Source organism: Bos javanicus, chromosome 5 (assembly GCF_032452875.1).
Source record: "Bos javanicus breed banteng chromosome 5, ARS-OSU_banteng_1.0, whole genome shotgun sequence".
Classification (NCBI taxonomy): domain Eukaryota; kingdom Metazoa; phylum Chordata; class Mammalia; order Artiodactyla; family Bovidae; genus Bos; species Bos javanicus.
Window position 1 is genome coordinate 114,366,851 of NC_083872.1, and position 12,611 is coordinate 114,379,461.

Consider the following 12,611-nt stretch of genomic DNA (forward strand, 5'->3'; position numbering starts at 1 on the left):
CTGGGGTTCGCAGATACAAAGCACTACACGTAAAACAGATAAACCACAAGACCATACTGCGCAGCACAAGGAGCGATGCTCAGCGATCCCGCGGTTAAACCGTATGGAGAGGACTGCGAAAAAGGGTGTATGCATTAACGTGCGTGACTGGATCACTTTGCTGTGCACCAGAAGTTAATTCAACGTCGATTAACTAGACCAATTACTTAAAAAGAGACACCCTACCCAGGGTTTGACATAGGCCTACAAGATGGTGAAGTTTAAAGACGAGCTCAGACACTTCATCCCCAGTGAGATTTTCCCAGTATCACTGTGTAATGAAAAAACCACCCCAGAAGGTGAGAACCGATCCCATTTAATACTGAATTAGGAGCGGGGCCCTGTGCCATGCTCTGGTGTGGTGCAGGTTGAGGATAAGCTCGGTGGGCGGCCCGAGCTGGACTCGGCCCTGGGCACACAGCAGGCACTCGGTGACTGTGGTCAGAAGGGGTGACACGGGAGTGGGGGAGGACGCAGGGCCGCCCTCCCCACGCGCTCCTGCCTTGCTAAAGCGCCTTTTTCCCCACCAAGGCAGAGGCCACTTGCTCCCTGGCATACAGTAGGCACTCAATGCTTTCTGCTGGGTAAGTAAACATACGGGGCACCATCTCCCAACTGCTGAGTGATGGGGACCGAATGGCTGCCAAAGCCCGCTGGGTCCTAAAGCCCTTTGGATTCAGGGGCAAAGGAGCTAAGGTTTTGGCTGCATCGTATCCAGAGGAGGCTGGGCCAGCAGAGTGAGTTTGGCGCTGGCCTCAAGCCATGGCCCACGGCGCCCACACGGCAGCAGGCCAGGCTTTCCGGGGCCTCAGAACACTCCTGCCTACGGAGCAGCCACCTGAGCCCTGGGGAGGCGACGTGAGCGGCCCAGGAGGCGGGGGTGGAACCCACAGGTCTTCACAGAATCAGCACAGCTGCAGCTCCCCAGCACTCAGACATGCTGGGGAGAGACGGACACCAGCATGTGAAGAAACACTCGTTTCTAGTGCTTTCCACAGGGCATTCAAAGCACACTACCCTCCTGCTCACGCGGAGGCAGCGGCCTGACAGGAAGGCCAGGCTGGGCTCAGCCCCCCGGAGCCCGAGTCCTCCTCGGCCGTGGCCCGTCCACACCAGGGCCCGCGGGAGGCCCTACAGGGGCTCCTCTGGGTCCTCGCCGGCCTCCAGCACCTCCACGTGGCTGTAGGACCTCCAGGCCTGCAGGTTACAGCTCCTCAGGATGGCGCCCAGCTGCTTCCCAGGCCCCACCTCGAACGTCTGGGGGAACGCGGTGCCCTTCCTCCTCTCGTATATGGCGTGCATCGTCTGCTCCCACTTCACCGGCGAGACCACCTGCTGCGCCAGCAGCTTCTGGATGTGTTTGGGATGCATGTATCTGTTCCCATCGACGTTCGAGTGCACGGACACCAGGGGCTTCTTGACATCAATCGCCTTTAACACTTGCACCAGGGGCTCCACGGCCGGCTCCATGAGGCGGGTGTGGAACCCACCGCTAACCGGCAACATCTTGGTGCGTCTGAAGTGATACTTAGAGAAATTCTTCTGGAGAAACTGCAGAGCCTGGAAGAAAAAAAGGAGGTTTAAGCCAGCAAATCTCAGGGGAAGAAACACAGCGAGGGGGGTCACCTCTGACTGATGCCGTCAGTCCTCCGTAGAGAATATGCGTCTCTCTACATTTCACCCCGCACAGTTGCAAAGTCGGTGTCCCGGAAGCCCTTCTGGCCATTCGCACGCCCCACCTCGGCAGGTGACCACCCTATGCCTGAAAGAGAGCCAAGGCCAGGAAACGTGGTCCTGTCCCAGCTCCGTCACCCAGCTCGGTGGCCCCAGGCAAGTCCTTGAATTTCTTTTATTCCATCCGTGAAATGAGCACAATTTCATCTACTTCATAAGACTGCTGGGAAGTAACCAGACAGGAGTTATGAAGGGATCTGATATACGACAAAGCGCTATCTAATCCTGCTACTCCTCGTAACTGTTTAAGCTTGTTTCCTTGTTACTCCGTAAACTTCAAGATGACAATTCAGGAGGCTCCAAGTCTCATCTCACAATCCAGGGTCTGAAAGCTCTCATTTGGTGTTTCTCTACAGAAGACCAAAGCTCTCCTTCCCTGCAGCCCGAAGCCACTCCCTGAAGGCTCCTCCGTCCAGAGGGGCCTCTGGGACTAACAGGCCCAGACTCAGCACCACAACATACTTGGCAAATCTCTTTGAAATGGTGTATATTCTTAAGATATCCTGTGCCCTCAGGACACAGCCCAAGGCCTACAACCCTGACAGCCCTTCCCTGGGATCTAGCAAAGGGCTTCCTAGGCACTAACCCGTCTGCTGTGTCCCTCCAACCTGATGCCACCCATGGCCTGCTCAGAAGCTGGGCCAGCTGCTCCTGAAGACTCAAGGAAAGTCACAGTAGCTGAGTGACCTTGGGAAATTTTGCTTTACTTCTCTCTGCCTCAGTTTCCTCAACTGTAAGAAAGGGGATAACAACAGTAGTTATCTCAGGACTATGATAAGAACTATCATATACTTGCCTATTGTATACTATTGTATACTTGCCTGGTATACAAGCTCTACAGAAGGGTTAGCAATCACCGCCTTCTTACCAAGCCCTGGGATTGGTAACATGAAAAAATATAGCAGGGTAGCTCTCTGTGCCCCCAGAGGGTAGGAAGGGTTAATAGTTAATGTTTTCAGTTGGATGGTGCTCGTCTGGCCCGCTCCGAGGGCCCTGCCCTGCAGGAGTGCAGCCTCTGGCTCATCAGAGGTCACCAGCCTGTGCCCTGAGCCTGTCTATTCCACACCAAGGTCACTTAGCTGTCTGAGCCCTGGAGCAAAGCCACGTGGAGCAGAGCCTGGCACAGCGAGCCATCATGGAGGGTGGCCCACGCATGTGGGCGGCACGGCGGGGTCTGGCCCTCACTGCAGCAGAGGCCGGCCTGCCCTGGAGCTCCCAAGACCACTCTCCATCTGTCTCCACCACCCTGAGGGATGTGCCTTCGGTGCCTCCCCACAGAGGCCTCTTGGACTGCACAGCCCAAGCCCTTCCCCCCTCGCCTGCAGCTGTCTGATCACCGGCCTCTGGAGACAGCTACTCAGTGGCACTTCCTGCATCACTGCTGGGTCTAAGCCTTTCCAGGGGAAGTCTCTGGACTCACCCCAGTTGAGTTGTAGCAGGAGTCAAGGCCACAGTCCCAGGGTCCAGAGGGTCCTGTGGCTGGTGCTCAGCCCAGGCCCGGGTCTAGCAGAGGACAAGCTGTTCCACATCCACCGTTGGGAAGGGCTCCGCTGCCCAGGTGACCTGCCCACACCTGAGCTCTTTGCCACAGCACTTCCCGCGGCACCAAAAGGCTGAACCTGGGGAGTCCGGAAGTCGCCACCTGGACTGATGCCTGCCCACCTGTCTGGGAGCCCGAGAGGGAAACGCCTGCCCCTCCTGGCCCATGCCGGGCTTTCTTCCAAGGCTACCCATGGGAATGAACAGCCAGCTCCGTGATGAGCTTGGGGCCACTGCAGCTGGTCTTCCCGTCATCTCAGAACGGCCCCAGGAGGAACCCGCTGGCTCTCCCCGGTTCAGAGGAGATATAGAAGGACCCCTGTACACCGACCGGCAAGGCCTTACCGAGGGGAGGAGCCCAGGGCGGTCGAGAGGAGAACGGACGTGAGCCCTCCTCCCGCCTCCACCATCACGGGCGCTCTGCCTCAGCTTCCTGCAGCCGAGCCGCCCTGCTCAGAGCACAGGACTGACTCCTCAGCTTCCTGCAGCCGAGCCGCCCTGCTCAGAGCATAGGACTGACTGCGAGGACTGGATGGCTGAGCGAGGACGGGGCACCACCGGCCTGACTTCTGCACCCCTCAGGCCCCAGCCAGGCACACAGCACAGAGCCGCCCCTACTGCTCGGGGCGCCTCTTGGCCTGGGGCGCCCCTGCTCTTGGCAACCCCATCCTCTGTGCAGTGCCTCCTGGGCCGCCTCCTTGGCCCATCTGGTAGCCAGCCTGACCCCTACGGTGTCCCGAAACCTGGAGTCTTCTGTTCACAGCGGCCTTCCTTTGACAGCAGGAACCCTGGCTGATCCCTCTGTGTGTCCTCTGCCCGAGAAAGGATGTTGGCAGTGAGTGGAGGATGGACAGAGGAAAGTGTGCAAAAACAGACACCTCAGGAAAAGTAGAGCAACCCAGCAGGAGGCAGCTGCTCCTCTGAGGAAGCGAGGGGACGGGAGGCCGCGAGGAGGCCAGAGCGTATCACAGGGAGGCCCTGGAGATGACCTGGTTCAGCCCCTTTACCTTCCACGTGGGCTGGGGATTTGCCCGGGGTCCTGTCGTCCCTCATCATGGGAGCACGTGGCGGAGTGGGGACAGTACCCAGCCTCCCTCTGGAGTGCTCGCCCCACCACAGACACGCTGGCCCTCAAACACTTCCCAAGACCAGGGCTGAGCAGAGCACCTGTTAGGCTCGGTGGGCTCCCAGGTGTGCAGTCAGTCCCACCTTCTGCACTGGACTGGGTTCTAGGAAGGCTGCTCCCGCCAACACCAACCTCCAGGTGTCCTGAGATCACCCTGCAGTCAGGAAAGAGGTAGTTGGACACCTCGCACACGGGGTTCTCTATGCCCCGAGTCTTGCAGTGCTCCTGGGCTTCCAGACAGGCGACGGTGAACTTGGACTGACGCTGGCCGAGGACGGACAACATGCCACTGGGCACGGCTTCCGAGGCTTCCTGCATGGCCTCAGCTCGAATTTTCACTGCATACAGACCTATGCGGAGAGAAGTGCATTTGGAAAAATCAGGGCACATGATCGAGAAGGGAAGCCCAGAGCTGAGAAACAAAGCACAAATTCCACAAACACTGGAGACACTGGTACTGGTATCCATCACCAGTCCACAAGCTGCCGCTCTAAGGATCTGAACTGCACAGAGATGGTCCCCCAATCATCAGAGAGCAAGGCACAGTCCCTGGCACAGTACAATGAACCCGCGGAGCTTCCTGCCTTAGAGCTGGCTGGTGCAGGATGGGGATTCTTAACCAGGGTGATTTTACCCCCAGGGCAGTATCTGGAAACAGCTTTTGATCATCAGGGGGGTGGCGGGTGCTACTGGCATCTGGTGGGCACAAGCCAGGGATGCTATTCAACAGCCTACAATAAACAGCCCCCCAAGTAAGAATCATCTGGTCCAAAACGTAATAGTGCTGTTGAGAAACCCTGGCACAGAGTGGAAAGGAAGAGACTTTGAGCTGCATCACTTAAGGGAAGTCATGACCTCCTTCCAGGTCAAATTTTTAGCTAGTACAATGAAAATAATAATTATAGCCTGCCTGAACTGTGTGAAAACTGAGAACTACAAATTATTTCAGAGAAACGGTGCTGAGCAAGGAAAATAATTAAGAACCTCTAGATGCCTGGAATGATGTACAAACAAGCATCTGAATTTTAATAACATAATTGTTGTAAATCAAGCATGACTGCCTTCACTGGAGAGCTGGATGCTGGCAAGACAGATGAGCTGGAGAGCAGGGCTCCCAGCTCAGTGTGGCGCCAGTGTGAAGTGGGAGGACGGGGCTGTGTGCCCGGGAGGCAGCTGCCGTGGTCGTGACGCAAGAACGGACTGAACACGGTTCACAACAGCCAGGACACGGAGACAGTCTCAGTGTCCACAGGGGAGTGGGTCAAGAAGGCGTGCGCATATATACGAGGGAATACCACTCAGCGGTGAAAAACAGTGAACACAAAGCCGTCTGCAGCGGCACGGACGGACCTAGAGATTATCACGCCAAGTGAAGTGAGTCAGGCAGACAGATACCATACGATACCAGTTACACGTGGAACCTCAAGTACGACACGGGGGCCTTCTCTGCTGACCCAGTGGATAGGCACTCGCCTTCCAGTGCCGGGGACGCGGGTCTGAGCCCTGGTAGGGGAACTAGGATTCCACATGCCGAGGGGCGACTAAGCCACAACTAGAGAGAAGGCCATGCGCTATAACAAAGAGCCGACACAGCCAAAAATAAATAAAATATGAAAACAACAACTAAAAAAACCCCCAACACCAATAACATGCCTTAGGTACGGACTCAGATACACAGCAGACTACTTGTGGTTGCCAAGGGGGAGGAGAGGTGGGGGAGCAGGTGATTGGGTGTTTGGGATTAGCAGACGCCAACTATTATGCACGAGGATATATACTCAATATCCTGTGATAAGCCATAATGTAGATGAAGATGCAAAGGTACATATGTATAACAGAATCACTTCACTCAGGAGCAGAAATGGAACAACGTTGTAAGTTCACTATACGTCAGTAAAACGTGAAGAAAAAAGACTGGGCTAGATTCAGGCTACTGGACAGCATCGCCCTGGCCCTGGGCCTGCTCCCTGGCGGGGAGGAGATGACCAGACCAAGAAGCAGGTAAGGGACGAGTCCAGGTTTGATGGGACAACAGGGTCAGAGGAACAAACCCTGCGCCCTTTCTCTCAACACACCTCCCTTCACCCAGCACCGAGTCCGTCTGTGCTGGAGTTTCAGCCCCTTACACGAGCAGAACTATGGAGCAAACACGTTAAGAGCCTGTGTTAGGAGGCAGGAGAGAGCACACAGCAATGTGGAGACCCTCCCGAGCAGGCATTAAATAACAACGGCAAATTGTCAACCGAAAAAACACGTCAATAATTCTGCAAATTATGTATACGTTAAACTATATTTCTATAAAATATCTTTATTAGGATGTAGAAATACGAGAAATTTTTTCACTTTCTTGACCAGGATTTCTTTCTATAATGCTTTTTAAAAAAAGAGGTGAAATTCACATAAAATATAACGAGTTTTAAGTGCATAAACTCAGCGATATTTGTTGTATTCAGAATGTATAGGACTTTTCTGCTGGTCTAGTGGTTAAGAATCCACCAACAAATGCTGGGACACAGGTTCAACCCCTGGTCTGGGAAGATTCCACTTGCTGTCAGGCAGCTAGGCTTGTACGCAATGACTACTGAGCCCGCACTCTAGAGCCGGTGCTCTGCCCCGTGAGACGCCTGTGCGCCCCATCTAGAGAGAAGCCCCTGCTTGCCATACCTGGGGAGAAGCCTGCGGGCAGCAACAAAGACCTGGCACGGCCAAAAAAACCCTTTCCATCAGCCCACAAAACACCCCAAACCTAGAGCAATCACTCTCCATTTCTCCCTCCCTCCATCCCCAGTAACCTCTAATCAGCTGTCTCTATGAGTGTACGTATTCCGGACATTTCACAGAAAAATAAGTGAGCTTCGTGTCTGGCTTCTGTCACCTAGCATGTTTCTGATGTTCATCCATGCTGCCACGTCAGTATTTTATTTCTTTTTATGGCTGAATAATATTCCACTGGGTCGAGCTACCACAATTTGTTTATCCACTCATCTGATTATGGACCTTTGGATCATTTCTACCTTTTGGAAATGAATGTGAACACTGCTGTTGCACACATCTGTGTGCAAGTGTTCCAGTGTGGACATGTGCTTTCCTCTCTTAGGTACAGGCCTGTGAGCAGGGCGACCGGGTCACACGGCAACTCCATGTTTAACCTGAGGACCCACCAAACTGTTTCCACAACAGCGGCGCTGCCTTATCTTTCATCAGGGTGTGGAGAAGGAACGGCAGCCCACTCCAGTGTTCCTGCCTGGAGAATCTCAGGGACGGGGGAGCCTGGTGGGCTTCCCTCTACGGGGTCACACAGAGTCGGACACGACTGACGCGACTTAGCAGCAGCAGCAGCAGTGAGGTTCCTACATACTTGCCAACACTTACTATTTTCCTCTTGTGTTTTAAATTAAAGCCATCCTGGTGGGCATGAAGTGGTACCTCACTGTGCTTTTGATTTGTATTTCCCTAATGGTTGGTGGTCTGGTATTCCCATCTCTTTAAGAACTTTCCACAGTTTGTGGTGATCCACACAGTCAAAGGCTTTGGTATAGTTCATAAAACAGAAGTAGTTGTTTTTCTGGAACTCTCTCGCTTTTTCAATGATCCAATGGATGTTGGCAATTTGATGTCTGGTTCCTCTGCCTTTTCTAAGTCCAGCTTGAGCATCTGGAAATTCATGGTTCATGTACTGTTGAAGCCTGGCATGAAGAATTTTAAGCATTACTTTACTAGCATGTGAGATGAGTGCAATTGTGCGGTAGTTTGAGCATTCTTTGGCATTGCCTTTCTTTGGGATTGGAATGAAAACTGACCTTTTCCAGTCCTGTGGCCACTGCTGAGTTTTCCAAATTTGCTGGCATATTGAGTGCAGCACTTTCACAGCATCATCTTTCAGGATTTGAAATAGCTCAGCTGGAATTCCATCACCTCCACTAGCTTTGTTCATAGTGATGCTTCCTAAGGGCCACTTGACCTCAACATTCCAGGCTCTAGATGAGTGATCACACCATCATGATTATCTGGGTCACGATGAATTTTTCTGTATAGTTCTTCTGTGTATTCTTGCCACCCTTTCTTAGTATCTTCTGCTTCTGTTAGACCCATACCATTTCTGTCCTTTACTGTGCCCATCTTTGCATAAAATGTTCCCTTGGTATCTCTAATTTTCCTGAAGGGATCTCTAGTCTTTCCAACAAACTGTGCAAAATTCTTAAAGAAATGGGAATACCAGACCACCTGCCCCACCTCCTGAGAAATCTGTATGCAGGTCAAGCAGCAACAGTTAGAACTGGACATTGAACAACAGACTGGTTCCAAATTGGGAAAGGAGTATGTCAAGGCTTATATTGTCCCCTTGCTTCTTTAACTTATATGCAGAGTACATCATGCAAAATGCCAAGCTGGATGAAGTAAAAGCTGGAATCAAGATTTCTGGAAGAAATAGCAATAACCTCAGTTATGCATATGACACCACACTTACGGCAGAAAGTGAAAAAGAACTAAAGAGCCTCTTGATGAAAAGTGAAGGAGAGTGAAAAAGTTGGCTTAAAACTCAACATTCAGAAAACTAAGATCATGGCATCTGGTCCCATCACTTCATGGCAAATAGATAGGGAAACAATGGAAACAGTGTCAGACTTTATTTTTTTGGGCTCCAAAATCACTGAAAATGGTGACTGTAGCCATGAAATTAAAAGACGCTTGCTCCTTGGAAGAAAAGCGATGACCAACCTAGACAGCATATTAAAAAGCAGAGACACTATTTGCCAACAAAGGTCTGTCTAGTCAAGGCTATGGTTTTTCCAGTAGTCATATATGGATGTGAGAGTTGGACTATAAAGAAAAATGAGCGCAGAAGAATGGATGCTTTTGAACTGTGGTGTTGGAGAAGACTCTTGAGAGTCCCTTGGACAGCAAGGAGATCCAACCAGTCCATCCTAAAGGAGATCAGTCCTGGGTGTTCATTGGAAGGACTAATGTTAAAGCTGAAACTCCAATCCTTTGGCCACCTGATGCAAAGAACTGACTCATTTGAAAAGACCCTGATGCTGGGAAAGACTGAAAGCAGAAGGGGACAACAGAGGATGAGATGGTTGGATAGCATCACTGACTCAATGGACATGAGCTCGGGGAGTTCATGATGAACAGGGAAACCTGGCGTGCTGCAGTCCATGGGGTCGCAAAGAGTAGGACACGACTGAGCAACTGAACTGAACTGAATGACTGTAATGTGATGACTGTGATGTCGCACATCTTGTCGTGTACTCATTGGTTCTTTGTAGATCTTTAGAGACATGTCTATTCAAGTCCTTTGTACTTAACTGTAAGCAAAATGTTTACCTGTTTACACACAAAAACCTTAAGAAATGAAACTGATCTCGAGATCAAACACTGATTTATTCTCTTTCACTTAATGAGTATCTACTGAGCGTCTACCACATGACAGGCACTGGAGGTACATGACTGGACTAAGAATGCACACGAACAGTGGGACAGACAGAAGCAAGGCGCTTTCACAAGACTACGAGGAGAAAGAAATTCCCTGATAAATCCTTCAAGCTTCAAATCAGGTGAAGTCTGGTCCTCAGGTCCCACTGTCATCCCCGCCCATGTGCCCCCTTCTCTAACCCCTGAGTAGGTCCAGAATTGTTTCTGGCAGTGCCCCTTGTCCTCAGTGGGCCCAGCAAGACAACACCCCATGCATAAAATCAATGCCCTTCCCGGGTACCTTCAGAAAATTCCATGGCCCCAGCAAACACTAGGGCTGCAAATTCTCCCACACTGAATCCAGCAGCAGCAACACAGTTCTCAATAACCTGCAGGGACAGATGCAGAAGAACATGAGGCCAAGTTCTCAGGGGAGTTCAGTCTGGGGCTCTGCACTCGCGAGCTGACAGTGTTCAGTGGCTCAGTGAGCCGGGTGCTGCTGGCCTGGTGCTCCAGCTAGAGGAGACACACTGAAGTGGTCTCGACCATCTCTGACCAGCCTGTTACCGATGCAGAACTTCCCTGGCAGGGGAGGTCAAACCCTGCCACTGGACTCCGTGGTTACGCTGTGACTCCAACCCAGGGCTCTGGATTCTCCTGCTTCTGCCTCTCAGGCCGATGGAGACAGAGGGCACCAAGTACAGAAGGTAAGCGCGTGCCCTTCAGAGTCACAGAGAGCAGGACTTGATGCTCAGCCTGGGAGAGTCCCCTAACCTCCTTGCCTCAGTTATCTCATCTGTGAAATGGGCAGAGCTCAACCTACTCCCACAGGGTTGCTAAGAGATAATTACATGGAGATAAGGCCTCTAAATCACTCAGCACAGACCTGGCCCAGGATAAACACTGGATGAATGCTATTATCACGACTTCACAGGACCCCTTAAACTAATTACTATCTCTGCCGTCCTCTTTCCCCATCCATAAAATAATGCTACCAACCTCACAAGGTTGCGGTGAGGATGAAATGGGGTAAAGTTCTGTCTTAACATGTTTTGGTATTAAATCATCCCACAACTTCAAGTGAAGGGATACTTTCATCATCTTCTCAACGACCCTTCATGAACGAAGGTTCATCCTTCTAAAACCGTTTAGTAATTCATTAAATGATTAAGGATCACTTACAATCGAAACCTGGCCCGTCACTCCCTTCACACACCAGGCAATTTTCACAGTATATTTTATTCTCTGTTATCTATCTCCCTGCAAGGAGATCCAACCAGTCCATCCCAAAGGAAATCATCCCTGAATATTCATTGGAAGGACTGATGCTGAAGCTGAAACTCCAATGCTCTGGCCACCTGATGAAAAGAACTGACTCATTGGAAAAGACCCTGATGCTGGGAAAGACTGAAGGCGGGAGGAGACCAGAGAGAATGAGACTGGTTGGATGGCATCACCGACGCGATGGACATGAGTTTGAGTAAGCTCCGGGAGTCGCTGATGGACAGGGAGGCCTGGCGTGCTGCAGTCCATGGGGTTGCAAAGACTCCGACACAACTGAGCGACTGAACTGAACTGATCTATCTCCCTGCCCTAAAACGCAGCACCGATCCTCGGTTTGCTCACGCCAGTTTATCTCCTGCGCCTACAACAGCGCCTGGCACAGGTGGGACCTCAGGAAGGACCTGCCAAACCGAAGTCGGACGCCACGAGCCCGACAGGAGGGAGCCCCAGGACTCACCGCGGGCTGCAGGTGATGTAGTTTCTCCACGGCGGCCAGCGAAGCCACGAAGACGGCGGGCTGGCAGTGCACGGTGCGGTCCAGGGCCTCCTGCGGCCCGCGCAAGCTCAGCTCCAGCAAGTCGTAGCCGAGCACGCGGCGGGCGGCGTCGTAAAGCTCGCGGACGCGCGGGTAGCAGAGCAGCCCGCGGCCCATGCCCACTACCTGGCTGCCCTGGCCGGGGAAGAGCAGCACCGAGCACTGGCCCGGCTCCCGCCGTCCCGCCGCCGCCTGGGCGTCCTGGGATCCTCCGTCCGCCGCGGTCGCATCTCGCAACAGCGCCGCCACGTCCACAGCAGCCGGGGGAGGCCGCGGGCAGTTCGAGGAGCCGCGGCGGCCGCTCACGCTTCGGGCCCAGGCCCGGGCGGCCCGCGCGACCCGGACACTCATGGTGAGGGAACCCGGCCCTCTCGCACGTCTCCGGGGCGACCGAGGCCCGACTTCCGGAGGCGCGGCGCGGTCCTTGATATATTTCCCGCCGGGCGGGCTAAGGCACCCGCGGGGAGAAAGGTTCCGCGGGTACCAATTCCCGCCCAGGCTCTGAAACTAGTGGGCTCTGGGGATCCGAGGGGCATTTAAACCTGCTTATTTAAACCTGCGCGGGAAAGAAGAAGACACCACACCGCACCCTGAGCCCTCACAAACATTTTTGGACTAAGCAACGTAACGCAATGTAATAGTCAACCTGCTGCTGCTGCTAAGTCGCTTCAGTCGTGTCTGACTCTCTGCGACCCCATAGACTGCAGCCCACCAGACTTCCGCGCCCCTGGGATTCTCCAGGCAAGAACACTGGAGTGGGTTGCTGTTTCCTTCTCCAATGCATGAAAATGAAAAGTGAAAGTGAAGTCGCTCAGTCGTGCCCGACTCTTCGCGACCCCATGGACTGCAGCCTACCAGGCTCCTCTGTCTATGGATTTTCCAGGCAACAGTACTGGAGTGGGGTGCCATTGCTTTCTCCAATAGTCAACCTAGCGGTGG

The 12,611-nt window shown here is 52.9% G+C and overlaps 1 protein-coding gene across 1 annotated transcript; it reads right to left on the minus strand.

Annotated features, from left to right (window-relative positions):
- Positions 1-339: 339 nt before the first annotated feature.
- MCAT (malonyl-CoA-acyl carrier protein transacylase) lies at positions 340-12,061 on the minus strand. The gene is made up of 4 exons (XM_061418781.1): positions 11,595-12,061; positions 10,155-10,242; positions 4,571-4,788; positions 340-1,599 (listed from the first exon to the last, which is right to left on the minus strand). Exons 1-4 carry the CDS (start codon positions 12,021-12,023, stop codon positions 1,171-1,173), a joined length of 1,164 nt encoding a protein of 387 aa, XP_061274765.1. The 5' UTR covers positions 12,024-12,061; the 3' UTR covers positions 340-1,170.
- Positions 12,062-12,611: the final 550 nt, after the last annotated feature.